This window comes from Sorex fumeus, unplaced genomic scaffold (assembly GCF_029834395.1).
Source record: "Sorex fumeus unplaced genomic scaffold, SorFum_2.1 ptg000006l, whole genome shotgun sequence".
Classification (NCBI taxonomy): domain Eukaryota; kingdom Metazoa; phylum Chordata; class Mammalia; order Eulipotyphla; family Soricidae; genus Sorex; species Sorex fumeus.
This window is the reverse complement of record NW_026606063.1, coordinates 56303259-56329395: the sequence shown is the minus strand read 5'-3', so window position 1 is coordinate 56329395 and position 26137 is coordinate 56303259. Positions and strand designations below refer to the sequence as shown.

The 26137-nt window shown below is 46.0% G+C and overlaps 1 protein-coding gene across 7 annotated transcripts in view; it reads left to right on the top strand.

The window, feature by feature from the left end:
* Window positions 1-26137, top strand: part of INPP4A (inositol polyphosphate-4-phosphatase type I A) — a 135857-nt gene that overhangs the window by 57260 nt on the left and 52460 nt on the right. For all 7 annotated transcript variants that reach the window (XM_056127955.1, XM_056127947.1, XM_056127923.1 and 4 more), the window contains exons 2-4: window positions 17279-17349; window positions 18549-18756; window positions 19260-19304. In XM_056127955.1, the coding sequence (XP_055983930.1) occupies window positions 18651-18756; window positions 19260-19304 (151 nt within the window). In that variant the 5' untranslated portion in view covers window positions 17279-17349; window positions 18549-18650. The remainder of the gene's footprint in view (window positions 1-17278; window positions 17350-18548; window positions 18757-19259; window positions 19305-26137) is intronic.

Sequence of the window (26137 nt, the reverse complement as noted above, 5' to 3'; positions counted from 1 at the left end):
ACATATTTTAGAAGCATTTGTTCTAAGTCCTTATAGAATGTTAACAGAATTTTGATGGGGACTGCAATGAATCTGCATAATGCTTTAGGTTAGGATGGTCATTTTGACAATGTTAATTCTTCCAAATCATGAGCATGGATGGTTTCCCATTTCCTAATGTCATCTTCTGTTTCTCTGAGTAGTGTCTTACAGTTTTCATTATACAAGTGTTTTACATCCTTTATCTACTTGATTCCTGGGTATTTGATGTTTTGGGGTGCTATTTTAAATAAAGTTGTCTTTTTAATTTCTTTCTCATCTTGTTAATTATTTGGTATAAAAATGCATGAAGTTTTTGTCATATATACCCTTTCTTAATTGAGATTTACATTAAGCCTCTAAGCTTGGAATGTTTCTCCAGAAGAGGCCTGAACAGCCTTCCCTTGGCAGCTGGAGAGGGCTGCTATGTCTCGGTGCTCTGCTCCAGGCCTAGTGTCTGCTGAAGGTCTGTGTAGGGGTGGGACAGGGGTATGAAATGGCCGCAACCCTGGTGGCAGTGAGTGCAAGCCTGAATGGTTAGGTTTATTTACATATACTTTAATATTTCACTAGTTCAAAAAATTATGAGTAGTAAGCTGAAGTCAAAGAAATTGCTTTGTTTTTTATTTAAAGGAAAAGGTCATGGTAGAAATCATGACCCCCGGTACCTATTCTCCTAGATGTGCTCCAGTATCCATGTCAACTCTGAGAGAGGTCTGCAGTGGATGCCAGTCTTGCCATGTGGCTCTTGTGGCTGTTTCTGAATGCTGGTGACTTTAGCCAGATGGAGTGTTGATTCCCCTGTGACTTGAGGGGCAGTGACAGAGTGGGGTAAACAGTGTATGCCACCGCAGCTCTCCTTCAGCAGATTGTGGGATGAGGGTGCTCGAGAGTGGCAGTGGAGACATTGACGGGCCTGAGTTTGTGATTTTCCCTGAGATCTGAGAACTGAATAAGTGGCCAAATGAGACCACAGGCCCCCAGGCTCTTGCTCTATGTCAGTTGTGTTCATCACTTCTCTCTGTTGCTCGTTTGTGATTGATGTGTGAGCTGACACAACAGGCATTATTTCATGGAACAGTGCTGGGACGGCATCAGGCTGCACCGGAAGAATGAGCTTTGGCCAGTGCTTGTGTCTCTGAGTTATTTGAGACTGGATCTGTCTTTATATTGGCACTTCCTGCTCTCTTCCTGCACCAGGTTCTGGGAAATCTGTGTTCCTCCTTTCCTTGGTCCCTTGAGGAACATCAGACTCACAGAATCCTGGTGATGGCGCCTAGTGATATCCTGAGGGAGTTTGCTGAGTTGCTCAGTTCTCCTGGATTGACTGGATTCTTCAGGTAAGAATGTTATCTAGGGGTCTGGAGGGATAGTACAGCAGGTCGAATGGTTGTCTTGTATGTGACCAACAAGGTTGGATCTCTGACACCTCATATGGTTCGGTGAGCACAGAACCAGGAGTAAATCCTGAGTGTACCTACCCTGTGTAGCCTAAAAATAATTTTTTTAAAAAAAGAATGATTAATCTGGTGAAGAATATTTAAGAAAAAATTTATTCCTCATCTGTTATAGTTTGGCACAGTGTGAAGTTGTCTGGTAAGACAGGGTTCAAGGTGGCTTGGAGATTGTACTTATCAGTCTCCAGTTTTCACTGGCTCTCTGAGTCTCTTCTGATGAGAGATAAGAGCAGTTCTAAAAGGTGCATTTTGAGTGCATATTTCCTTTAGTGTCTATATTAGCCAACTGCAGAGAAAGGGGGGGGAGAGAGGGGGAGTGAGAAGGAGAGGAGGGACGGGAGAGAGAGAGGGGAAGAGAGAGGGGGAGTGGGAGAGGGAGAGAGAGGGAGGAAGAGAGGGAGAGGGAGAGAGAGGGAGGGAGGGAGGGGGAGAAAGAGCATTTGCACATGTCAGCGTGTACACAAGATTTTAATTAGTTTTTGTTGTCACCGCTCTTGGGATTGGTAATTTCACAGATGTGTGACAAGGACGTGTTGATGGGGGACCTTTGACTTCAATGTGCTTTCTGTGTTTCAGAACTCAGCTGCAAATTTTGGACAAAATAATGAAAGTCGTAATAAAAATACCTCTTGACATTTTTCTTCTTCTTACGTAGCTGTCCTGACTTGTTAACCTTCTTTGGAAACAAGCGCAGCAGCTTCTTAGTCTTCCGGCACAGGCCTGCTGTGCAAACCAGGAGACACAGTTCTGATCTGACAACTTTCCCAAGCAGGCTGACTGCTGCTGAGCTTAGAGTGTGGATCTCTGGGCCAGCACAGAAGATCCAGCTGTCAGGGATTTGCTGACAGACCTGAGGTCCCTTGCCCGCTTCATTTAGCATATGCTTTCAGTTCCTGCAGTTGCTGATGTTGGGTTTTTGTTTTTCGTTAAGGATCATTTCCTCCAGTGCTCACGAGCAGGTCCTGAGTTTAGGTTTTTTGTGCTGATGACTCCACCTTTCCCTAGCTCCGCTGCCCAGGCCTGCCTAGCCAGGGGAGTTGCCATTCGTGTGTTGGCTTCGAGTTGCTGTCTGCTCTTTACCTAGTGCCATCTTGGCCTAGCATTAGCAAGCAGGCTTATATCAAGGCAGTGATTTTCACAAGCCTCATTGGTAGGTGAGTTCAAGAGAACGCCAAAACTTTGAAATTTTGAACAGTTGAAGTTCTGGAGAGTTCTTCGTTGCCTACAGATTGCTCTGTTAGGAGCAGCTCCTCAGAATTGATTTTGTCTTGACCTTTCCGCTGGTTTCTCTGTCCCTTAGAATGCTAGACTTTACTTTTCTCTGAATCAACTGTACCTGCACCTCTTTCCTTCCTTCCTTCCTTCCTTCCTTCCTTCCTTCCTTCCTTCCTTCCTTCCTTCCTTTTTTTCTTGATCTTGAGTCACACCTGTCAGTGCTCTGGGCTTACTCTTGGCTCTGTGCTTAGTGATCACTCCTGGCAGCCTCAGGAGACAGTATGTGGTGCCAGGGACTGGTCCTGCGATGGGCGTGTGCCCGGCAGGCTCTCGCTGAAATAGCTCTCCATTCCCCATATCTGTACTTTGGGAAGCAGAACTGTGCCCTGTCTCTGCAGCATCTTTGGGCACATTTAAAGTCTCCTTTTCTTGGAGTCCAGGGCATGTGTTTCATTTTTGTATTGGTGGTGTCTGATTGTCTTGTTCCATCATGACTCTGTTTGATCCTTTCAGGGGCCACTCAGACTTCCCCTTATTGATGCCTGGGGTGGTGCCTGTTATGCAATGAACAGCTGTGGTGGGGGTGGTTGCAGACTCTCATGAATACCCCATCAGAGTAAACTGTAGGCTGTGGGGCAGCCAGGCTTGACAGCTGTGGACGGAAGCACCCAGAACTTCTTGCTGTACTCTGTCCTGGGATCTTGTGCTAATGACAGGATCTCCATGGGCATTTGGGGAGATGTTTCCTGCAGTACCTCTCAGCCACTGAGAGACACCTGCATGGCTGACTGATTCCACTCACTCACTGCTGGGAAGCTCTAAGCATCGTCCAAAGAGAGACAGAGACCCCAGAGACTTTCTTTGAGGAATTCCTTTTCCTTGTGGATCTGTAGCAGTAGCAGCTCTACAGAAAGTTGTGACCAACCTACTATGGCAGAGGGCCTGGAGGGCCTCCTGTGAGGGGCCTCTGTGTCCCCAACAGGACGACACATCAGGCCACCCTTTGGGGAGCTGCTTGAGAATACAGGTTAGTGAGGGAGGCTATGCAGTTCCCCCACCCCCACTTTTCCCACCTTCCCCTTAGCCTCTGACCAGCCCCACCCTGGGAGGAAAGGATTGGGAAGAAATGACGGGAAGAAGAGGAATCTGGGGGAGGGATTCCGACTTCTCCTATTTTGACCACATCTCCTCCTCCTCCCCAATGCCTGGTGAGATAGGGAAAGGAAGGATTCTTTTCTTTCATCCCAGACTAGTTCTCAGCTAAGCCAAGAGTTGGCTTCTCTCTCTCTGAATTCTGTCACATTATATCCTATGGAGAGACAGCAACAAAGCAGCAACCAAGAATCTCCTCTTCTGCCTTCACCTCCCAAACAAAACCAGACAAACCAGAACAGAACAAAGCAATTGAAGAACACAGCCAAGTAGCAAAGCTCGGACACCCTCTTTCCAAAGAGGCCACTTACAAAAATCAGTGTGTGTGCTGTTTGGTTTCACATGAACATATGGCTTAGTGACATCCTTCCAGAACCTTCTCTACATGTTTGCTACATTATCCAAACAGTGTGTGAGTTAAAACTGGCATCCATCACTGGGGATGTGGCTCAGTGGATGAGCACTTGCCTTACACATGTGATACTATGTCCAGTGCATGTGTATGCATACACACACTCACATGCACACACACAGAAAACCCACCAGTATCTCATCTTTGTGTAAGCAGATAATGGAGGGGTTTGCTAGAGACGTTCATGGGCATATAGTAAGTTGTGTACAGGAACTGACCCATTTCATGTCTCCCCGTTTGTAAGAACTGAGCCTTCCCTTCCTGGTCCTGACTCGGAGACGAAGCTGGAAGTGGACAGGTTGGGGGCTGCCCGCCTGAAGGCCTTTGGCAGGCATCAGTCTCCTGGCTCACTGCCTGGTTTCAGAAATAACTTTGTCTTCCCGGCATTTCATTGATTGCTGCTTGCTGCTTTGCATTTATAGCCCTTTATGGAATTTGTTGCTGCTCCGAAAATTTTACATTTGCTCACAAAGCCAACTTTGACACTCTCAAATTAGCAAACAAACTTGCCTAGTGATGATGAAAATAAACTGAACCCACTGAACTTCAGTCCTCTGAGGCAAGCAGTGCTTTCCCGTGCTGCTCAGTCCTGCCGTGTCAGTGCAGTCTGGAAGAAAACACGGTGCTCGGGGTGGACCTGCGAGAGCCCCTTCAGACCCAGGCCTCATCATGCTGAGGTTCTGGAGGGAAGACGTTGAGGGCTCGGCATAGTAGAGGGCCGAGCTGCCCGCTGCTGTTTAGTGTGGCAGGCACAAGCCTGAACTTGTAGTCAGTTTGAGCCATCTGGTCAGATAGGCCCACAGAGCCGCATCTTCCCTGAGTCTTCATAGTTGCCTTGATGACCCAGAACTACCCTGACTGACGTCCTCTGTAAACAGAACCAAACGACTGACTTCCCGTCCCTCACTGGCCCAAAGCAGCTTCCCTTCAGAGGGCTCACTCTGAGCACAAGTGGTGGACCAGCCTGGGACTGATGCATCCCTGAGAGCTCAGCCCACACCTGGCCTGTGTCTTCCTGCCCGTGTGGCTGCTTCACTTCCCCTGCAGCACGTCCCATGACAGACCTTTGGTTCTTGAATTGTAGCCTGTGTCACCAGTGTCATCTGCAGATGAGATGGTGACTGTGTCCCCAGTGTACCTTGATACATTCTTCACCTGGTAAACCAGGAGATTCTGAGTGAAGAAAGCCTGAGGGGAGCGGTGAAGATGAGGAGAGTGTGAGGAGCAGCCGCAGAGGCTCCAGCTCTGTCCTCTCAGAGCCTTTCACTTCCGAACCTCTACCTGTGTCCCCACCTGAAGGAGTGTCTCGTGCAGGGGATAGGATTTAGGATTGTTAGATCCAGGTCTGGGGAGGGACCACACTGGCACTGCTCAGGGACATGGTCACTCTCCTCCAGGTCACTAACACCTATATAAACTGGCAACCCCCCCCCCGACACACACACACACACACACACACACACACACATACACACACACACACACACACCCTTTTCTCTGTAATTGGCTTTTCCGTGGGCGAGCAACCAGACTTGGATTTGTTGAACTTGGTAACAATGACAGTAAAAGGAGCAGAGGAACTGCGACTATCTGGGTTAATGTGTCACTCTGGAAACTGGGTCTTGAGTCATGACTTGCGAGTTCAGGGGTTTGCTGCATTTTGCCTTTTACTTTCCCTCTGAAGTAAACCACTTCCACCCAGTATTTACAAACACCCTCTTTCCACCATCAGGATTCAAAGTACTATTACTATTTTTTACTCTAATATATATATATATATATATATATATATATATATATATTTAGCAATAGCACCATGGGTAGGCCTTGCATCCGGCAAATCCAAGTTTGATTTCTCCATCCCTCTCGGAGAGCCTGGCAAGCTACTTGAGAGTATCCCGCCCGCATGGCAGAGCCTGGCAAGCTTCCTGTGGCATATTCGCTATGGCAAAAACAGTAACAACAAGTCTCACAATGGAGACGCTACTGGTGCCTGCTCGAGCAAATAGATGGACAGCAGGAGGACAGTGCTACTCTAATATTACAATGACATTGTAAGAAATTGCCAGTTAAGATTTTATCTTTTCACCTGTGTATTCTTTTTGTGTTCTTAAAAATTTAAAAATAAGTTAGCTTAGATGAAGGTAATCAGACATGAATGATGTAATAAAAGAAGTATTTTCCATCAATGTTCTCTTTCTTGTCTCTCCAGTAAGATTCAGTTCCTCTTTGATATCTAGTTCTGGTTAACGTGACAACTGGGGATTGGTTTAGAACTAGTAGGAAGGAAAGATGGAAAGTTGGTAGACAGGGGCAGAGAAAGAAATGTTGTTCAGCAGATCATAGAGAAGAGATATTTTCTCCCAGACGGTAGTGAAAATGGATGGAAGGGACAAAATAATATTGCAGCAAATGGTGTTAGATTGAAACAATATGTGTGAAGCCACTTAAAAATTAAAAGTGAGTGGCCAGAGAGATAGTATAGTAGGTAAGGTACCTTGCATACAACTGACCTAAGCTCAATCCCTGACACTGCATTATGGTCCTCTGAGCCCACCAGGAATGATCCTTGACTTCAGAGCCAGGAGTAACCCCTGAGTACCATTGGGTATGGCTCCAAAACAAAACAAGCAAATAATTAAAAGTAAAAGTGAGTGAGTGATTGCAACTTGATTTCATGTGTCTTCCCTGTTGGGTTTTGAGAGTGCTGGAGTAGAAAGGCTTGTATGGGATCCCTGACTTCCCGCTCTAGCTCATGACCAGGAAAGACCCCTTCTCTTGATCCCAGCTCCTGGTGTATCACCCAGCAGAGAGGTGCGAGGACCATGGGACCAGAAAATGATTTCAGGCCAGGTTATCAGCAGTGCCCCATTACTCCCTCTCAGATTTCTGCTAGAGGGGATCTTCCTGCAGGAGCTTCTTTCCTAGGAGAGGCGTGTGAGGGGCTGGAGGTGGCCTGGGCACAGAGCTCCTGCTCACCACTTCTCTTGACCTTCACCCACAAATGAGAAATAAGAGACTTTGATCCTCTCCCTTCCTGGCAGTAAGTCAGAGGACCCGGGGGAGCCACTGCAGGAGCCGACTAAGTGGGTGATAGGTGGGAGAGAGCTGGGGACTTTTCCCAAAGGGAAGAGTGTGGACGCCAGCCTGACTCACAGCCCTTAGCAGGGGCTGAGTCAAGCAACAGCAACTGGCATTTTCGATCTTGCATTTATTTTTGTGTCTGAAGTCAGAGTTCTGTGTTTCTTTCCTTCCCCCCCCCCCCCCCCCCCCAGCTCTCTTGGTTTCATGCAAAAGAGCAAAAGGCCATGGTTTAATGACCTGATGTTCATGGCCCAGTCAAGGAGGTGTAGTATTTCCCTGCTCCTCTCTTTCTTGAGAATATGGGCTGCTAGCCCCCCCCCCCCATTTTTTTTTTTTTACAGGATACCTACCGACTAGGCTTGTTGTGATTGTGGGCAATTCTGGCCTCAGGCCAGGCCAGCATTGATTGGCAAGGGTTAGCAGAAAAGTTTTTTTTTTTCTTCACTTTTCTTCTTTGGGCTGAAGCGATAGCATAATGGGTAGGATGTTTGCCTTGCATACGGCTGACCCAGGTTGGATTCCTCCACCCCTAACAGAGAGCCCGGCAAGCTGCTGAGAGTATTCAGCCCGCGTGGCAAAGCCTGGCAAGCTACCCGTGTCGTATTCGGTATGCCAAAAACAGTAAAAACAAGACTCACAATGGAGACATTACTGGTGCCCGCTCGAGCAAATCGATGAACAACGGGAGGACAGTGCTACAGTGCTTTCTTCTTTATTTTTATTTTTGAGTTATTGTGAGATACAGAGTCACAAAGCTGATCATAATAGGGTTTTAGTCCACTGTATGTCCCAACACCCATCCCTCCACATGTGTACATTTCCACCACCAGTGTCTCCAGTTTCTCTCCTGCCACCCTTCCCGGAGCCTCTTTCTGTGGCAGGCACTTTCCTTCTTTCTCCAGAGAGGGTTCTGAGGCCGGAAAGGTTGTGCTTATGACAGTTTCTGTCGGATGCCTCCTCTGCCAGGCAAAGGCATGGAGACCTGCTTTCGTTGTGTTGAATTTGTTATCAGTTTTTATTTCTTAGTTTTGTAGGTTAAGAGCTCCAAGAAAAAGGAAGAGTTTATAGCTAATTTGTATTCTTTGGTGGGGAAAGTGGTGGGGGGCATTCTCAGAGGTGCTCAGAGACTGTTCCTGGCTCAGTGCTCAGGAGGACCCTGGCCATGCTCGGAAGACCGATTGAAAAGCTGGGGATCAAACCAGAGTCATCTGTGTGTGAAGCAAACAGCTTAACTGTACCATCTCTACAGCCCCCCTGATGTTATTGTGTTATCTGTTTCAAACTCTGTAAAAAAATGTTAGCTCAACACTGGAGGTTATTTGGGTTTGGGTTTGGGGACCACACCTGCCTGTGGTCCGGGCTTATCTTGGCTCGGCACTAGGGATCACGCCCTGTGGTACTCAGGAGATCATATGCGGAGGGTGGGGATTGAATGTAGCTTCTCATGTCTTAACTCGTAGTGTTGGGTCTCTCTGCTCAAAGTTGTGGATTGAGATCATTCTGTTCACTGTCTTTGTGGAAATTCCTTTTCCTTGACCAAGTTTGCGGACCCTTTGGAAGCACATGTGAAATGTGACTCCAGCCCTTTAGTTGGGCGTAGGGAGGGAGGGTGCTGGCTCAGCTTGGTTCCCAGAGAACCTTCTGGAGAGAGCTGGCTGGAGACCAGAGGGAATCTAGGCATTTGGCCTTCCCAGTGGTCAGAGCAGGAGAGTTTAAAGTTGGGAGTTGTCACCAAGGATGTGGTCTCCTTACAGAGAGGGGAGAGCTTGGCACGGGTTTTGTTGAGGGGACCTGGAGAGTGAAATCTGTGCTGCCGGTGGTGAGGTCCATGGACCAGCGCCGCCACATTCCTCCTTTCCAACACTTGGACCTCGTGTTTGTGTTCATCTGAATTTTGGCACAAAATATCAAGACCAGTGTTTCCCCAAGAGTGTTGTAGGGCCCAGCATTTTTCCTTCCATGCCAGCCTCATTGTTGAACCTCCATGGAGTGGGGACATAGGTGAATGAAGACTCTTAGGACCAGGGAGGGGCTACTGATGCCTCTTGCCCCCTCCCTGTGTCCTCTCCATGACCAAAATCTCGAGGTGCTTGCTGTAGCATGACTACACTCACCTTTCTCTTGGGTAAAAGGACAGATTGGAGGAGGAGAAGAAGGAGGAGGGGAGCAGGGTTTAGGGCAGCATCTGCCCCGTGCCTGAAGGAGGCGATCGTGCGCTACTCTACCACCCTCTCCTGGGTGGTCAGCTCTAGGTGGGCAGAGGTGGAAATGGGCAGAGCAAAGCCTTGTGGCAATGGATTTGGGTTTTAGAGGAACAGGAGGAGGGGGAAAGGGGGAACAGGGCACTTCTGCCCCAGGCGGACAGAGTTCTTCTGTGTCTCCTGGAACCCAGCAGCAAGCGTAGTGGGACAAGGATAGTGTCTGGATCTGTGGTAGCACCATTCTTCTTTGATTGGTGGGGCCTTTACGGGACCCCACTTGGTAAACTGACCTGCCTTTGTCCCCGTCTCTTTGCCTCTTGCTCCTCTGGGAGTGCATGCTGGCATGAAGAGTAGGAGCTGATCAGTCCTGAGTGATGGTACTCAGTTCTTCTACATACTCACCACCCATCAGGGAATTCTGTGGCACTGCTGAGGTCAGCATACAGGAGGATACAATTTCAGTCACTGTATGAGGCCTTGGAGTTGTCAAGTTGACAGTGGAGTAAGACTTGAGACTTGCCGAAGTCCTGGACATCTCTGGGGGCACAGCGTCGACACCAGCGCATTGTTTCTTGCCCTCACAGGCACTTCTGACAAGGGGCTGGGGGGCTCAATGCCACTTTGCATGGTCTCTGTTTGTGGTATTCTGGGAAACTGGAATCAAAAGACAAATGAAGCCTGGTACAGGGAAGTGAGAGGAGTGAGACAGAAGAACACTAGGTTGATTCAGCCCAAGAAAAAGCCTCCAGATTATTAACAAGTCTCCCTCATTCCCCAGATGTCAGCACTTGACCTGGCTCTGCACCTGGGTTGTTTGCACCCACAGTTTTAAGCATTGTTCCTCTACAACAATGTCTTCCCAAACTTGCTTCTATCAAAGATCCCCTAAAGATGCATGACTCATAGTTGAGCCAACAGGGTCCAAGCTGTATCTTTAAACCAGGCTTTCCCAGTCAGTTCAGAGAGAGACTAGATTTCGGGATGTAAGGGGGCAAGGAACTGTCCCCATTATCCTTGGATGCGTGGCCACACAAGAGGCACTGGCACAGGAGGCCTGAAGAGCTGGAGGCTGGAGCCCAGCCTGACGGAGGTGTTGCTGAAGGGGGGGGGGGTCACAGGCCTGACTGAGGGGTGTGGTGGGTGTGGCAGAGGGTCTGTTCCTAAGCCCAGGACAGTGGGGCAGGGTCGCTGGGTGGGAAAGTTTCTGTCTGTGTAAACGGAGTTGAGAGTGAATCCAGTCTGCTTCTACATGCCCCTCTGACCAGACTGTGCAAGCTGAGAAAGGAGAATTGGAAGGCTTGCTTTGGTTTTGTTTTCTCCCCCTTGCTCCCTTCCCCTCCCCTCCCCTCTCCTCCCCTCCCCTCTCTTCCCCTCTTCTTGCCCCTTCCCCTTCCCTTCCCCTCCTCCTCCTCCTTCCTTTCCCATTCTCCCTCCCCTCCCCACCCCTTTCCCTTTCCCCTTCCTCCCCTCCCTTCCTCCCCTCCCTTCCTCCCCTCCCTCCCTCCCTCCCTTCCTTCCTTCCTTCCTTCCTTCCTCCCTCCCTCCCTCCCTCCCTCCCTCCACAGTCAGTGATGCTTGAGGCTTACTCCTGACTCTACTTAGGGATCACTGCTGAAGGGGATTGGGGGACCATATGGGATGCCAGGGACTGAACCCAGGCAGTCTAAGTGCAAGGCAAACTCACCCCCCCTCGCCCTCGCCCCCCCCCCTCCCCCCTCCCCCTCCCCCCCCCCCCCCGAGCAAAGATGCAAGGATGATGAATAAAGCTTCCATTGACTGAGGTGGAAAACTGAACTGGGAGCAGTGAGTCAAGGCTTGCTTATTCAGGGGCTCTCACCCCTTCCTGGGACCGACACCATTTTTGAGTGTGGAGATGCACCTTCAGATTTGGGTTCAAGTACTCCTTTTCACCCATGACCACATCCGTTCGACTCATTAATTAAACTGGGTGAACTCATTGCCACAGCTGTGACAGTGCAGTATCACTGTCCCAGAGCAGGGCTTGGGGATGTGGGAAGTGGGGGAGGTGGTGAGGGGGGAGGTTGGCTCCTGCTCAGCACAGGCCTGGTGGGTTGGGCTGATGGCGTCTGGGGAGAACATTCGTCCAGGCAGCATGTTTCGTGATGACTTCCTGAGGCACGTTGATTTATCTCATTGAAACAGCAGCACGGGGCTGCTGCTTTGCAGCTCCTCTTGCGTTAGGTGCTGTCTGAGTCAGAGCATCAGAGGTGCAGCCGAGGCCCTGTGCAGGCACAGGAACAGGAAGCAGGAAGCAGGAAGGAGGAGGCTCTGGGAGCTGGCTCAGAAGGGCAGGAGAAGCGGCCTCCTCTCCTGCTTTCTTCAGCAACCAGCACCCACCCTATGCTCTTTGTGGTCCTCAAGGATGTCCAGTTCACAGGCACGGAGAAGCCACCCCACTTCCCCGGAGGGTCCCTGCCTGGGTCCCAGCCTCTAGCAGTCCCAGCTCCCTTTACAGGCGAGGAGACTGGCAGAGAAGGTCGCTGACTGTTTCTCAGGTCCCCACTCACCCTCTTCTTCTCCTGGAATGTCTCTCCTTTTTACCACTTCCTCCAGCCCTCTCGCATTTTCCTGGACTGGGGGTGAGGGATCAGGGAGGACATTATCAGTTTAAACTGAAGCACAGTCTGGGGATGGAGAGATAGGATAGTGGGTACTTGCACATGGGCCTTGCACATGACTGATCCAGATTTGATCCCCTAAGAACTGTGATGCTGAGCACAGAACCAGGAGTAACCCCTGACCATCGCCATGTGTGGCCCAAAATTTTAAAAAAAAAATTTTTTTTTTAAAACCTGAGGCACAGTCATGGGAAACTATCATTAACAACACTATTGTAAATAACGGAATCTCAAAAAAAAAAAAAGTCAAAACATTAGGAAAAATAAACTGAAATACAAAGTGTCATAAATGGGCAAAGCGTTCTGGATGGAGAAGGTTCAGGGCTATTGAAATACTGGGTAAGCGGCCGGAGTGATATTACAGTGGTAGGGCGTGTGCTTTGCACATGCCTGACATGAATTCGACCCTAAGCATCCCATATGGATCCGGAGCACTGCCAGGAGTGATCACTGCATGCTGGGCCAGGAGTAAGCCCTGGGCACAACTGGGTGTGGCCCCCAAACAAAAACTAAAAAAGAAAGGTTGAGTGAAATTGTAAACTGGTTTAGCTTCCTGGAGAGGCGGGGGATGGGGAGCCAAGTGGTGGAAGCTTCTGTGTGCCAGGCTCTTTCTTTACACATGTGCTCTCGCTTCTCCACGCTGCAGTGGGGTAGGTGGTGTTATTCCCATTTTACAGGTTGTGAAACTGAGGCTGAGAAAAGCTGGGTCATGCTTTCATGGTCAGCCGTAGAGGAGGAGGAATCTGATGTGACATTAACTGAGCAAGTGGCTGTGCTCTGCAGGCTCCGACAGGTTGATCCAGGGTCCAGCCGATAGAGGCAGATGCCGAGGACCATCTGGGGTCAGCGCCTTTTAGTGCCTCAGGTGTCTCTATCCTGTTCCTGGCCCTCTGACTTTTTCCGTCGGGTGACTGCTGAGCCTTTGCAGTAGCAGCATTCCTTGCTTTTTATGGTAAGGAAGCATTTTGACCATTTTAGAAGATTAAGATCTTTCCTAGGCTGTTGGCTTGTTTGAAACAGGAGAAATAAAAAGAACTGCTTGCTCCCCCTCTACTCATGCATTGTAGGAGGAGGTAGAACATCCCATGGGATGTGCAATCCTTGGACCAGATAGTACAGGGGGGTTAGGTGCTTGCCTTGCATGCCCAAGTTTGTTCCCTAGCCCCAAGTGGTTCTTGTCCCCTCCACCCCCACCCTAAGCACCACAAGGGGTCACTCCTGAGCACAGAGCCAGGAACAGCCCCTGAACACCATGGGTTGTATAGTTCCCCCCCCCCCCCCCCATTGCCGCTCCCAGTTGACTGCCTTGAGCAATACAAATTAAGGAACTCTGGGCACCGAGTGATAGTGCTGAGTGTTGAGGGGTGAAGGTGCAGCTATCCCAGTCCTCAACTCTGCACCACTGGATCTTTGTCTTGAAAACTCCGCTGGATTGGCTAAGAATTGCTGGGAGAGTGCCTTCCCCCCCCATAGGCTTCCTGAGCACTGCTTGGGAGTCCCCCAAGTCAGGGACCCCTATGGGTGTTGTAACTGGGTTAGAACAACGCCTCTGCCCCCTTCTGCTCTGTGGACACACACCCACACACCCCCACTCACCCCCCCCACCCCACCTCCCACACACTCATTTCTTTCTGCTTTCCATCACTTGTAGTGATTCTTAGGGTCGTGAGTTATGTGATTTATCATGGAACAAGGATTGTTTCTGTTCCAAATTTGGGTGGCTTTGTCATTTTTCTGGATTTCACAGGCAGTGTTCAGGGTTCCACGAGCCAATCCCTGAGCTACTTGACCTGACCAGACTGTGTGGACCAGATGGTTCCATGCTGGGCCCCTGCAGTATTAGGAGTGGTAGGGATTCTGTCTGTGTGCTGGGAGATGAACCCGGGCCTCGTGCCAGGCACATGTGTCAGCCCTTTGAGCTTTCTCCCAGGATTGGAGATCTTCAAGAGCAGACTTCCCCCTTCCTCACTCCTCCAGCAGCCTTTTCCTGCTGTTGGTTCATGCTCTGATTCTCCCTAGTCTTTCACCTCACTTTCTTGTGCTACTGGTGGGTTGGGGCGGGTGGGGCCACAGAAGGTTGGCTGATTGCCCTTTGCTGCCCTCAGGGCCAGCAACAGAATGGCATGGACAGAGTGGCAGGAAAAGTGGCCGGCTTGTGTTGGGCTTCGGCACGGGGCTGGCGCTGACATTCCATCCCTTCCCTCCATGTGCCCTTGAGAACTTCCATGGTCTCAGATGTTTATCCCAGGGGGCCCAGGGACCCCACTGGCAATTCTTGGCCTACCATGCCGATGGCTTAGTGCCAGGGCCTGAGGATATATTGTTCCCTGTGCCCCACGGTGTCAGTGGTACCTGAGTCAGTGGTGCTGGGGGTGGGGTGGAGAGACCTCCAGGGCTGCACCAGCGATGCTTGTGGGGCCATGTTGTGATAAGAATTGAACCCATCAGTTGCTTGCTAGCACATGCCCTAACCTCTGTACTTTTAGCTGGCCCGTATGCAACTCCTTCTTAAGATAGTTTTGGAAGCATCCCAGTGCATGAGAATGCTAAAGGGGGCTCAGTTGTTATTCATCCCATCAGCTCAGCAGCAGCCCCGCTCCCAGAGGTACCGAACTAGAAACCCCCCAGACCCTCCTCCGAGTTCTGAAAGTCTCTTAGTTCTGATTGGGGGCCGGGGCTGGCTAGCTCAGCACTTCCCAGGATTGCTTCCTTGAGAAACTTCGGGTGATCCTGTGTGAGTCCGAGCATCTTCAGCCTGCCAGCCTCCCCTGCCTCCTTGCCCCTGCGTTGGGAGGAGGGCTGTCACTGCTTCGGAGGTGCTGACTCTGCCTTCTTGTCAGAGAGACTGGTTTTCTCCTCAGGGTGAGGAAAGGACTCTGGGTTGGAGGAATATTGTTTCTTGCTCTCCTTGTGTCTGCAAGAAAGATACGAGTCCTCAGACACGAGTCCTGCACCCTTGGTCCTTTTGGCAGAATTGTCATTTTCTGTCTCCTGAGTTCTGTTCTTCAAGCAGAGCGAGGAGGCAGAACAGGGACCTGGGGAGTCCAGGAATCCTTGGTGAATTCCCTCAAATTAATGAGACTAATAAGGGAAACCAGGTTCAGTTTGTGTAAATTAGCTCCACGTTTTTCTGGGTCTTGATGACTTAAATTGCGGATACTAATTAAATGCCCCCAAAAAACTATTAAGTTGCTTTAAGGTCTCTTTGACCTAAAAGCATCTCTGATCTTCAAACCCCATAAAGTGTAAAATTAGCCTGGAGATATTCCCTTTTCAATATTAACCATCCCCAGAATTTCACCACGCCTGTCATTCGGTTGCCTCCCTAAGGGATGGAGTATTGTGTGACTGTCTCCTGTGGGCTGGTGAGATGTTGGGGTGCAGATGTGACCCTCTGTGAGGTGTCCTAATATATTGAGTAGGACATCCCCCTGCCTACTACTGTCAGGGCAAGGGAGTATTGAGACACACCAGGGAAAGGCTGAGAAGACCTGCGTCCTGCATCTCATTCTTGCCCGTGGCCCTGCCTTTGACCCAGTGTTAGCTGCCAGGATGACTTAGAGCTGGGCGAGGAAACATCCCCAGTGTAGTGTCTTTTGTTTTGTTTTGTTTTGGTTTGATTTGGGGGGCACACCTGACAGTGCTCAGGGGTTACTCCTGGTGGTGCTCCGGGGCCATATGGGAAAGCCAAGCGCCCTACCTGCTGTAGCCCCAGTGTGGCCATCTTTGATGCAGTCTCCAGTTGACTCTTTCCCTCTGTGCGCTATCTTTATTTTTTTCATTCTTTTGTTTTTGTCATTTTTGCCACATCCTGTATTGTTCAGGGATGGCTTACTCCTTGCTCTGTGCTCAGAGATCACTCCTCCTGGGGCTCAGGGGACCATATGGACTGCTAGAAGAGAACCTTGGCCAGCCACGTGCAGGGCAAGTGCCTTTACCCACTGTACTATCTCTTCAACCCTGCCCCTTATATATTTAGGTAGATGTAGCCGTGTACAGATGGAATGTTTAATTAAGAAAACAATGCGGAATTGGCAGGGACATTTCACATCTTCCTTTGTTTTTATTATAGTCATTGAAAATAAGAAAAAAACTTTTACTGAGAAATAAAGATCATGTTGTGTTCAGCTTTCCACACGTGGTGTGTCTGTTTCTAGCTCTCCTGGTGGGTGTGTAGAGGTCTCTCGGGATGGTAATTTGCATTTTCCTGATGGAGAAGGAAATTGAAGAATTTTTCCTGTGTCTGTTGGCTTCATTATGATCATATTAACAGCCGTCATAATGCATCTTCTTATTTTTCTATAATGCACATAGGTTCAGGTGCTTGTCTTTGTCACTCTGGGGAGCTGTACCTCCTGAAGGTTTCTGGGTGCCCCAAGCAGGAAGGGTCCAGCACGAGGAAACTTTGGAAGGGCGGAGAGTGCTGCCCTTGCCCTTGTCTATTCTGCAGGCCCCAGCAGGGTGGTCTTCAATGGCTCCTTGGATCCTCCTGAGGTCTGCCCTCCAGGAAGGCACCGGAAAAGACTTGGGGCTAGGGACTCTTTGCGGAGCCTTTCCCCCTCCTGAACATTTGGTTTCCACTTCAGCCACACTGGACAGCCGCAGTAATGTTGCTGTCAACCAGAAAAGCAGAGCCCCTCAGGGGCTCAGCACCTACTCTCAGAGCATTCTGAGACTCAGGCTCATCAGGTTCTCATCTCTCCATTTTTCTAACCATGTCTCAGCTACCCACTCAGCTTTTCAGAGCTGCTCTAAATTCCTCTGAAATATGGGAAAGGGAAATTCCATGTTCACTTTCTGTATTTCATTCTTTTGGATTTAAGCAGAACTTCAATTTTGTTTGGGGGAGATCACACCTACCAGTGCACAGATGACCATGCAGTGCCAGGAATCAAACCCCGGCCTTCCTCATGTGAAGTCATTGACTGAGCAGAGTTTTTGTTTCCCAGCCAAAAGGTTGATTGGTATATGGAAATCAAAGGAACGTGTGGTAGCCCTTTGCTCTCCCGTATTCCTAGGAACTGTAATTACAATGTATGCAATGTGCATTCTTGGGAACTTCATATCTGACCTGCTTAATTATCATTTTCCTATTTTCAGATGGTGGATTTAACTGTACTTCTATGAAGACATGCCGTATGTCCTTCCTGATTCCAGAACCAACATGTCCAGTAAGTTGCAGAGGGAGTTCACTCTGGAGTGGGAACATGGGCCCTTCAGACACAGGGCTGTGACAGACATGGGAGAGATAGCGCACCTGACTAGATGTAGCCTGTTGCCTGGTCTGATGATCTTAACTTCTCGAGTGTGGTTCAGAGACCCATGTCTGGAGATGACAGACATGGCAGTGCATAGGACTGGGGAGAAGAGAAAGTGGGCACTGTGCTGGAGTGCCTGAGTGCTTCAGCCCCTGGGAGCACTTGGCACTGTCTTTGGTTTCTTCAGCATGGCACTGTCCACTTTAGGTAAGTGTATATTATCAGTCAAAATCTTTGCAGGAGAGAAGGCCCAAGACCAAGACAATTGAAGTTTCTGTTCACTGGCAAGAAAGAGCAGATTGGAGATGAAAATATTTCTCTAGTCTATGTTCTGGCATGCTTTTGTTGTTAATGCATAGCATCCCCTGCCTTTCCCTCAGAGATTGACCTTTTGTTTTTGTTTGGTTTTAGGCCATACCTGGTGATGCTCAGGGATTACTCCTGGCTCTGCACTCAGGAATTACTCCTGGCAGTGCTCAGGGGACCCTATGGAATGCCAGGGATTGAACCAGGGTTAACTATGCAAGGCATCTGCCTTACCTGCTGTACCATTGATTGCTTCAGTCCCTCCACACAGATTATAAGGAATTGATTTACAATTTAAAGATTATATTTATTTGCTTGTGGGAAAGCATATAGTACAGCAAGCAGTTTCTCAGGTATCGTTTTATGATTATATTTCAACTTTAATTTAACGTGGTATGTCTTCATTTAAACAAAGATAATTGTGTGTCCAGAAAGATAATATAGTGGGAGTAAGGTGCTTACCTTGCATGTAGCTGACCCAGATTTGATCACGCATACTTCCTATGGTCTCCCAAGCCTTGCCAGGAGTGAGCCCTGAGCCCTGAGTAAGGAATAAGCCCTTAGTACAGCTGTGTCCAAAATACAAGAAATATATGTATACATACATAGAAAGAGAGAAATAGAGAGATAGAGATAGAGAGATTGAAACAGTGAAAGGAGCACAGCAGAAGAGGTGGTTAAAAACTGTGATTTCCATCTGCCTGAGAACCCCATCTTCACAGTACAGCTGTCTTACATCATGTACTGTCTTCATGAGAGCACATTATCCTCACAGTACTTACCATTTTTTTTTAACAATTTCTCAGGACTTTTGCCACCTTAGCAGAGTAGGGCTTGGTGACAACACTTTCCGGGAATCAGGCGTGGTCTGACCCAGGAACAGGAAGAACATTATCACCAATGACATCATGACAGCAAGAGAGCCCAGCCCTCGCCATGGCGCCAAGGCCCGTGCCATGCAGCGGGCTTCTACCATTGATGTGGCCGCTGACATGCTTGGCCTCTCTCTGGCAGGTGAGTTTCACAGAGACCCCTCTGGTAGCAGTATTGGAGAGTGGAACCTGCCTCTGGGGCATTTGGTAAAACAATCAGGGTGAGCCATGTGGGGCCGCCCTCAGTTAAGGGGCAGCCCAGTTTACTGTCTGAGGCATGGGAAGTCAGGAAAATCAGGACACCTCACCACTGACAGGGTTCCAGTTTGTGTGCTTTCCTCCAGAGCTCATTTGCCAGTCAAGAATGTGTGAATGCCTGCAACACCACGTAATAAGTACCACTTAGTACCTGGTCATGCTACACTCTCCCTGAGCATGGGTATGCTGACCTCAGTAAAGGAAAGTTCAGTCTTGGGCATGCAAGAGTTTATATGATTCTAAAACAAACAAAACGTTGAGAAAAGGAAGAAACTGCTCTTGTAACAGTTTTGGAGGGAAAAACTATTTTTTTTTAATAGTAAAAGCAAGGGCATTTATTGAGGGTGTTTTAAAAAATTGTTTTAATGTCCCTTCTTTTTTATTCAGGAAATATACAAGATCCAGATGAGCCCATCTTAGAATTCAGCTTAGGTAAGTGACCTAATTTTTGTACTTTTTGGCAGGGGTGTGGTGGGGTGTATACACATGTGATGGGGTGGGGGGGCCACACTTAAATATGCTGAGGAGTATTACTGGTTCTGTGCTCAGCTGTGACCCATGGCCCTGTGCTCTGGACCACGTGTTGTGTCAGTAATTCAAACCAAGCTACCTTAATCCCTAGACTATCTCTCTGGCCCTGTTTTTTGTGTTTGTAATCTATGTTGCTTAGAAACAAAACCAAAATCAAGTGGGATCCATATCAGGGATGCAAGGATGGTTCATCATAAGGAAATTAATTGTAATATGCCAACAGAAGTAAAGATAAAATCACAGTTATATTAACTGATGCAGCAAAAAGCTCTTGACAAAATCCAATGTCTATTCATGATAATAATAATAATAATAATAATAATAATAATAAAACCCTCAGTAAAAGGGATAGAAAAGACTTTAAATGTGCCCAGAGGTGATGCAGAGACAGGATGTAGGCCTGACTCCAAAAGTACAGGTGCAGGGAATGGAGAGCTACTGCAACGAGAGCCTGCCTGGCACATGTCCCACCCTGGTTTGATCCCCAGCATCATATTTACCACCTCAAACCTGCCTGGAGTGATTCCTGAGCACTGAATCAGGAGTAATTCCTGAGCACATCTGGGAGTGGTCCCAAAACAAAAGAAAAAATTTAAATGGGAATACTGAAAAAAATTCAATTGAAGAACAATAATTTAGAAAATTAAAATATTATAGGCAGTACTTAAGGTTTAATAAAAATGAAAAGGTATTAAAGGAATTATTCCAGAAAGTGGAAACTTTCAAAGTGAAAAATGGAAAGAATTTAAAAAAAAAAATTAGATGTAATTCAAGAGCTTCTTCGCATTTAAAAGAGAAAATAGTAAAGGATACAAGGGAGAAATTTACCACCAAGGGTCAGAGAGATGGTACAGAAGTTTAGGTCTTAGTCTTGCATGTGACTGCAGCCTCAGACTCATTCCATTCCCTGACACTATACATGGTCTCCCAAGCACTGCAAGCAAGGTGTGGCTTCTGAGCAGAGACTCAGGGCTCACCTCTGAGAATTGCTGCATGTGTCACCACCCCCCAGAAAATTACTATTTCCAAGTTACCAAGAAATAATACCAGAGTCCTCTCCAAACTGAAGACTGTGTTTCCAAGTTAAAAAATGCTTGCCATGGCACAGATTCATGATAAAAAAGACGCGCAACAGGCAGAGCATGATGAAGTTTCAGAACACTGGGAATAAAATCACGGTTCTAAAATTTTCCAGAGAGGAAGAGAAAAAGAAAGATCCTCCAAGGATTAGGAATACAGCTAACACAGTGATTCTCTGAAATCTTGGAAACACAACCTGTAATTTCTGTTCAACTGGGCTATCAGTTAGATGTGAGGGTAGAATGAAACAGGTTTCAGAAATTTTTTCAAATAAATTTAGTTCTGTCTCTCTCTGGAAGTGAGTGGAGAGTATGCTCCCTTTGGACGAGGGAATGAACTGGGACAAAGGAAGGCAGGGGACCAGCTATTAGGAACCAACAGGAGAGAAGGGAAGTTTCACTCAGCTCATTATAATGTTCACTAATACTCAACAATGCAAAATGTAGATTTGACAAAAATTGAACTACACTGATTAAAGGGGATAAAAGTTGGTATAATTGAATTAAGAGGATTTGGGACATTTCTGAATCTAACAAAGCAATATCAGTGATGTCATGAATTAGACATAAGAGGAATAAATAGCTTAAAAGATAAGGTTGAATTTTATGTATTTTTCAAGTTTTTAAATTTTTTTTTTCTTTTTTTGGGTAAGATTGAATTTAGTGTTAAGTGAATTCCACCCTAATTGGGGAAAAAAAAATGGAGCAGCTGCTGGATTACTGATTAGATATTTTATTTTTAAAGTAAAAATAAAAATATATTTAAAAATAAAACGTGCTCAAATTTTTAATACAGAAAAACATTAAAGAAAAAAATCCCCTATCAGAGAGAGATAATCACACTCAGCATTTTGATATCACAGATATTTTTTACTCCCACATAATGCTGTATAAAAACAAATGGGGGCCCAGTTTGGGCCCTATCTAGCAGTGGGCAGGGGCTATCCTGGCGGTGCTGATGGGACCATAGTAGGTGCCGAGATTGGCACCTTCATCCTTTACTGTCTTTCCAGCCCTGTGCAGAAAATTTTAGTGATACTTGATTCTGGAGATAATTAAATTATTTTTTAAAAATCCTATCCAAGTATTACTAACTTTTAAAAATGTAGCAGAATATCACTCACAACTTCTGATTTTAATAAACGTGGGGTGGGCTTTATCATGTTAGATGTCAGTATAGAATCTAAGACAAAAAAAGCTGAACCACATTTATTTCAGCCAGTCTCCCATTGTTGTATATTCAGGCTTTTTCTGGTGGGTCATCATAATTACCACTACAATGAAGATACTTGCTCATAGATCTTGTGTAAGTTTTGCTGATTATTTTACTAGTATACTACTCTTGTATATAAAATTGCTGAGTTGAATAAAATGACTCTTAAAATATGATATGCCATTTTTTTTCTTCAATAGCCTTATTCCACTGGGATTACAAATGATCTGGTCAGAAAGTGCATACAGATCAGAGATTAATGGTTTCTATGGAAATATGCCAGAGTAGTGATATAAATGGTAAACAGAAGGAAATATGACTGGGCTGCTGAGAGAGAGCTTCATAGAGACTGTGGAACTTGAATAGTGGGTGAGTTTTAGATAGGCCAGATGGGGGTTGAGGCCAGGAGAGAATATCACTTATATAGGACAGGATTTGTTTTTTGCTTTTTGGGTCACACCTGGTGTTATGGTCAGCGGTTACTCCTGACTCTGCACTCAGAAATTACTCCTGGAAGTGCTCAGAGTATGGGATGCCAGGGATCGAACCTGATTGGCTGCATTCAAGGCAGACACCCTACCCTCTATACTATTGCTCAGCCCTAAGGGCAGTTTAAAGTAAGAAAAAAAAATCCCAACATTTGGCTAATTCCTGCCTATGTATCAGTCTTTTGTTTGGTGTTTTGTTTGTTTGTTTGTTTTGGTTTTGAGACCACACTAGGCAGTGCTCAGAGTTTACTCTTGACCCTCAGGAATTACTCCTGAGAGTAATTCTTTCTGTCATCTTTTTGCCGTCACTAATGCTCAAATGAGTCCTATATTACAATTATGCGTGGGGATGAAGGTCCCATACACCTGAAGAGAGATAAAGACCAGGAGAGACCAGATCATAGACCAGTTAAGGCGTAGATGCAGGGATAGCAAGTGGAACAGGTAAATTGGGATTTCTGTTGTGATAAGGTAGAAGAAATAGAGGAACCCTAAAGAAATAGTAGATACTTAATGTATCTAGAAGAAAACAGATTTATCTAGAGGAAAACACACAACCCCAGGGTAGGTATAGACTTCCCAAAGGACCAAAAAACATAAAGTACTAACTCTAGGCTTATGTTTGCTATTGATGCCATAGCAAATCATTGTGAATTTAGCACATACACAATAGAGATTTATTGTCTTACACTTTTATTAGGTCAAAAATTTGAAGGACTCAGGTGATTTTTTTCTAATATCTTAAAATGCTCAAACCAAAGTGTCAGAACAGTTTCATTGGCACTAAGTAAGAATATGGTTCTTTGCTTGTTCATTTTATTGGCAGAATTCAGTTCTTTATGGTTTTATGATTGAGATTCACATTGTTTGCTAGCTGTCGCTTGAGGTCAGTGTTCAGTTTATAGAACCACTTAGTGACCTTGACTCTCTTCTGCTTTAACTTCAAAGTCAGCAGTGTCAGCTTGATGCCTTTTATGCATCAGTATCTTCTGCCTCTTCCTCCAATGTCATACCTTTCTTTTTTGCTTTTTTTTTTATAGAGGATAAATTTCTGTTGTTTTTTTTTTCTTTTAGTGAGATACCATGAGGTACAGTTGTAGACTTTCAAACTTTTGTGTTTGGGTTTCAGTTATACAATGATCAAGTACCCATCCCTCCACCAGTGCCCATTCTCCACCAATGAACCCAGTATCCCTCCCACCCCCCCCATCCTCCCCTACCCCACCCCACCTCTATGGCAGGGATTCCCTTTTGCTCTCTCTTTCCTTTAGGGTGTTGTGGTTTGCAATAGAGGTATTGAGTGGTCATCGTGTTTGGTCTATAGTCTACTTTCAGCATACATCTCACATACTGGGCGAATCCAAACATCCTTTACTTGGTGTTTCCTTCTCTATATGAGCTGCCTTTTCCCCAGCGTGTGTTGCCGGCTTCCAAGCCATTGAGCAGACCTCCTGGTACTTATCTCAACTATTCTTGGGTGTTCATCTCCTATTCTGTTACTTTATATTCCCCAGATGAGTGCAGTCTTTCTATATCTGTCCCTTTCTTTCTGACTAATTTCACTTAGCATGATACTTTCCATGTAGAACCATTTGTTTGCAAATTCCATGACTTCATCCTTTTTAACGGCTGCATACTATTCCATTGTGTGGATGTACCAAAGTTTCTTTAACCAATCATCTGTTCTTGGGCACTCGGGTTTTTTCCAGATTTTGGCTATTGTGAACAGTGCAGCAATGAACATACAAGTGCAGATGTCACTTCGAATATACTTTTTTGCCTCTCCGGATATATTCTCAGGAGTGGTATTGCTGGGTCAAATGGGAGCTCAATTTCTAATTTTTTGAGAATCGTCCATACTGTTTTTCTTCCCACCTTCTTCTTTCTTTAAAAGTTTGTATGATTGAATTAATTCCACCTGTGTATATAGGCATAATCTCACATGCCAAGATCCATGACTTTAATCCCATCTCTAGTATCCCTTTGTCTGTAATATGCCATATTTGTAGATTCCAGGAATTTGGACAGGGCCATAACAGGGTGAGGCAAGGACCTCTTTTTTTCTCTTTCTTTCTTTTTTATTTTCTTCCCTCTTTTTTTTTTAACTTTTTTATTTTTGACAGTGCCAGGAATTGAACCCAGGGTCTCATACATGCAAGGCAAGTGCTCTACCACCGGGAGACATCTCTGTTCCTCGATTTCTTAAAATTAAAGTGAGAATAAATTAACTCAAATAAGAAATTATTTACTGTCATCAAATGTTAAGAAAATGAATAAGGCACAGACTGGGAAAAGTTTTCACAATATCCTCAAATCTACTATGTCTTGTTTTCAAGAAAAATGATTAAGATGTTCCAGAACAACTGAGAAAGTATGGGCAAAGGGTTAATATTTTTACTCCCATAAATTATTCCCAAGAAAGTACATCTCTTTGACATAATGGAGCACTGTAGCACTGTCCTCCCATTGTTCATCAGTTTGCTCGAGTGGGCACCAGTAACATCTCCATTGTGAGATTTGTTGTTACTATTTTTGACATATCAAATACACCACGGGGAGCTTGCCAGGCTCTGCCATGTGGGCGGGATACTCTCAGGAGCTTGCTGGGCTCTCTGAGAGGGATGGAAGAATCGAACCCGGATGGCCACGTGCAAGGCAAACACCTTACCAGCTGTGCTATTGCTCCAGCTTTGACATAATAGACTAGTAAATTAAATCAGCTATTTTAAACAATTAAAAGAATTGAAGGAAAGTATTCGCAAGTAATTGAAAGAAAGCATGAGGAAGTATCATCAACTGGAAAATAGCAATAAGAAAGAAAATAATGTAAAGTGCCAAATAATAGGGTGGTGGGCTACTCCTGGTGATGCTCAGGGTTTACTCTTGGCTCTGTGCTCAAGGGTCACTCCTGGTATTACTCAAAAGACCAAATATGCTTCTGGGAATTTTGAACTGGAGCTCACTGCCTTCAAGGCGAGTGACTTAAGCTCAGTACCATCTCTTCAGTCCTCTAATAACTATGAATTAAAAATTTTAATAACCAAAATTAAAAAATCAGTCTCAGTAGAAAATCTGAGCAGATAAAATGATAAATTTAGGACAGAACAGTTAAGATTATCCAAGTTTAGGGATAAAGAAGAAAAATCACCGGAGCCTCAGAGAACTATGGACACTATCAGGTGTACACGGGAAACATTTTCATACATGTTCATTATGCACATACTCTGAATTTTTTTTTTGAAGTCCCAGAGGAAAGGGAAGGGACAGAAGGAACATTTGAATATATAATAGTTTCGAAATACAGTGAATACAAAAGTTTCCCACAATTGATGGGAAGCATTATTCCACATATCCCAAAACCCAAAGGACTCCAAGTAGGATAAATCAAAGAAATACCTAAGCTATTTCATAATTAAATTATAAAAACAAAAAGAATTTTGAGAGTAGCAAGAGAAATTACTTTCCATTCATAAGGGATCATTGAAAATCCTATTACCAGAAACCTTGGGGAACAGAAGATAGTGAATAACATGCAAATTGCTAAAAGATTGACAGTTAACCCAACATTTTATAACCAGCAAATGAAAATATATATTCCTCAGTATATGAATCTTAATAGCATTCTTGACAGTAACTCAGCTGTAGAAACCACAAGTATTTATCAGTAATGAATACATATGTGGCATGGCATATAATGGAATATTATTCAGCACTATAAGAAATAAAGTGCTTAAGTTTGTTATAAGATGCGTGAACTTTGAAAATGTAATATGTGGTGGAAGTCAAACACAAAAGGCCCTATAATATATAATTTTGTTTTTTTCTGAATTCTCCAGATTTTATATAGATATAGATAGTGGATATGTGGTTTCTAGGGCATGGGGGAGGGAGGAATGTGGAGTGGTTGATAATTTTCCAAGTGACAGTGTTCAAGAATTAGTGGTGATGGTTACA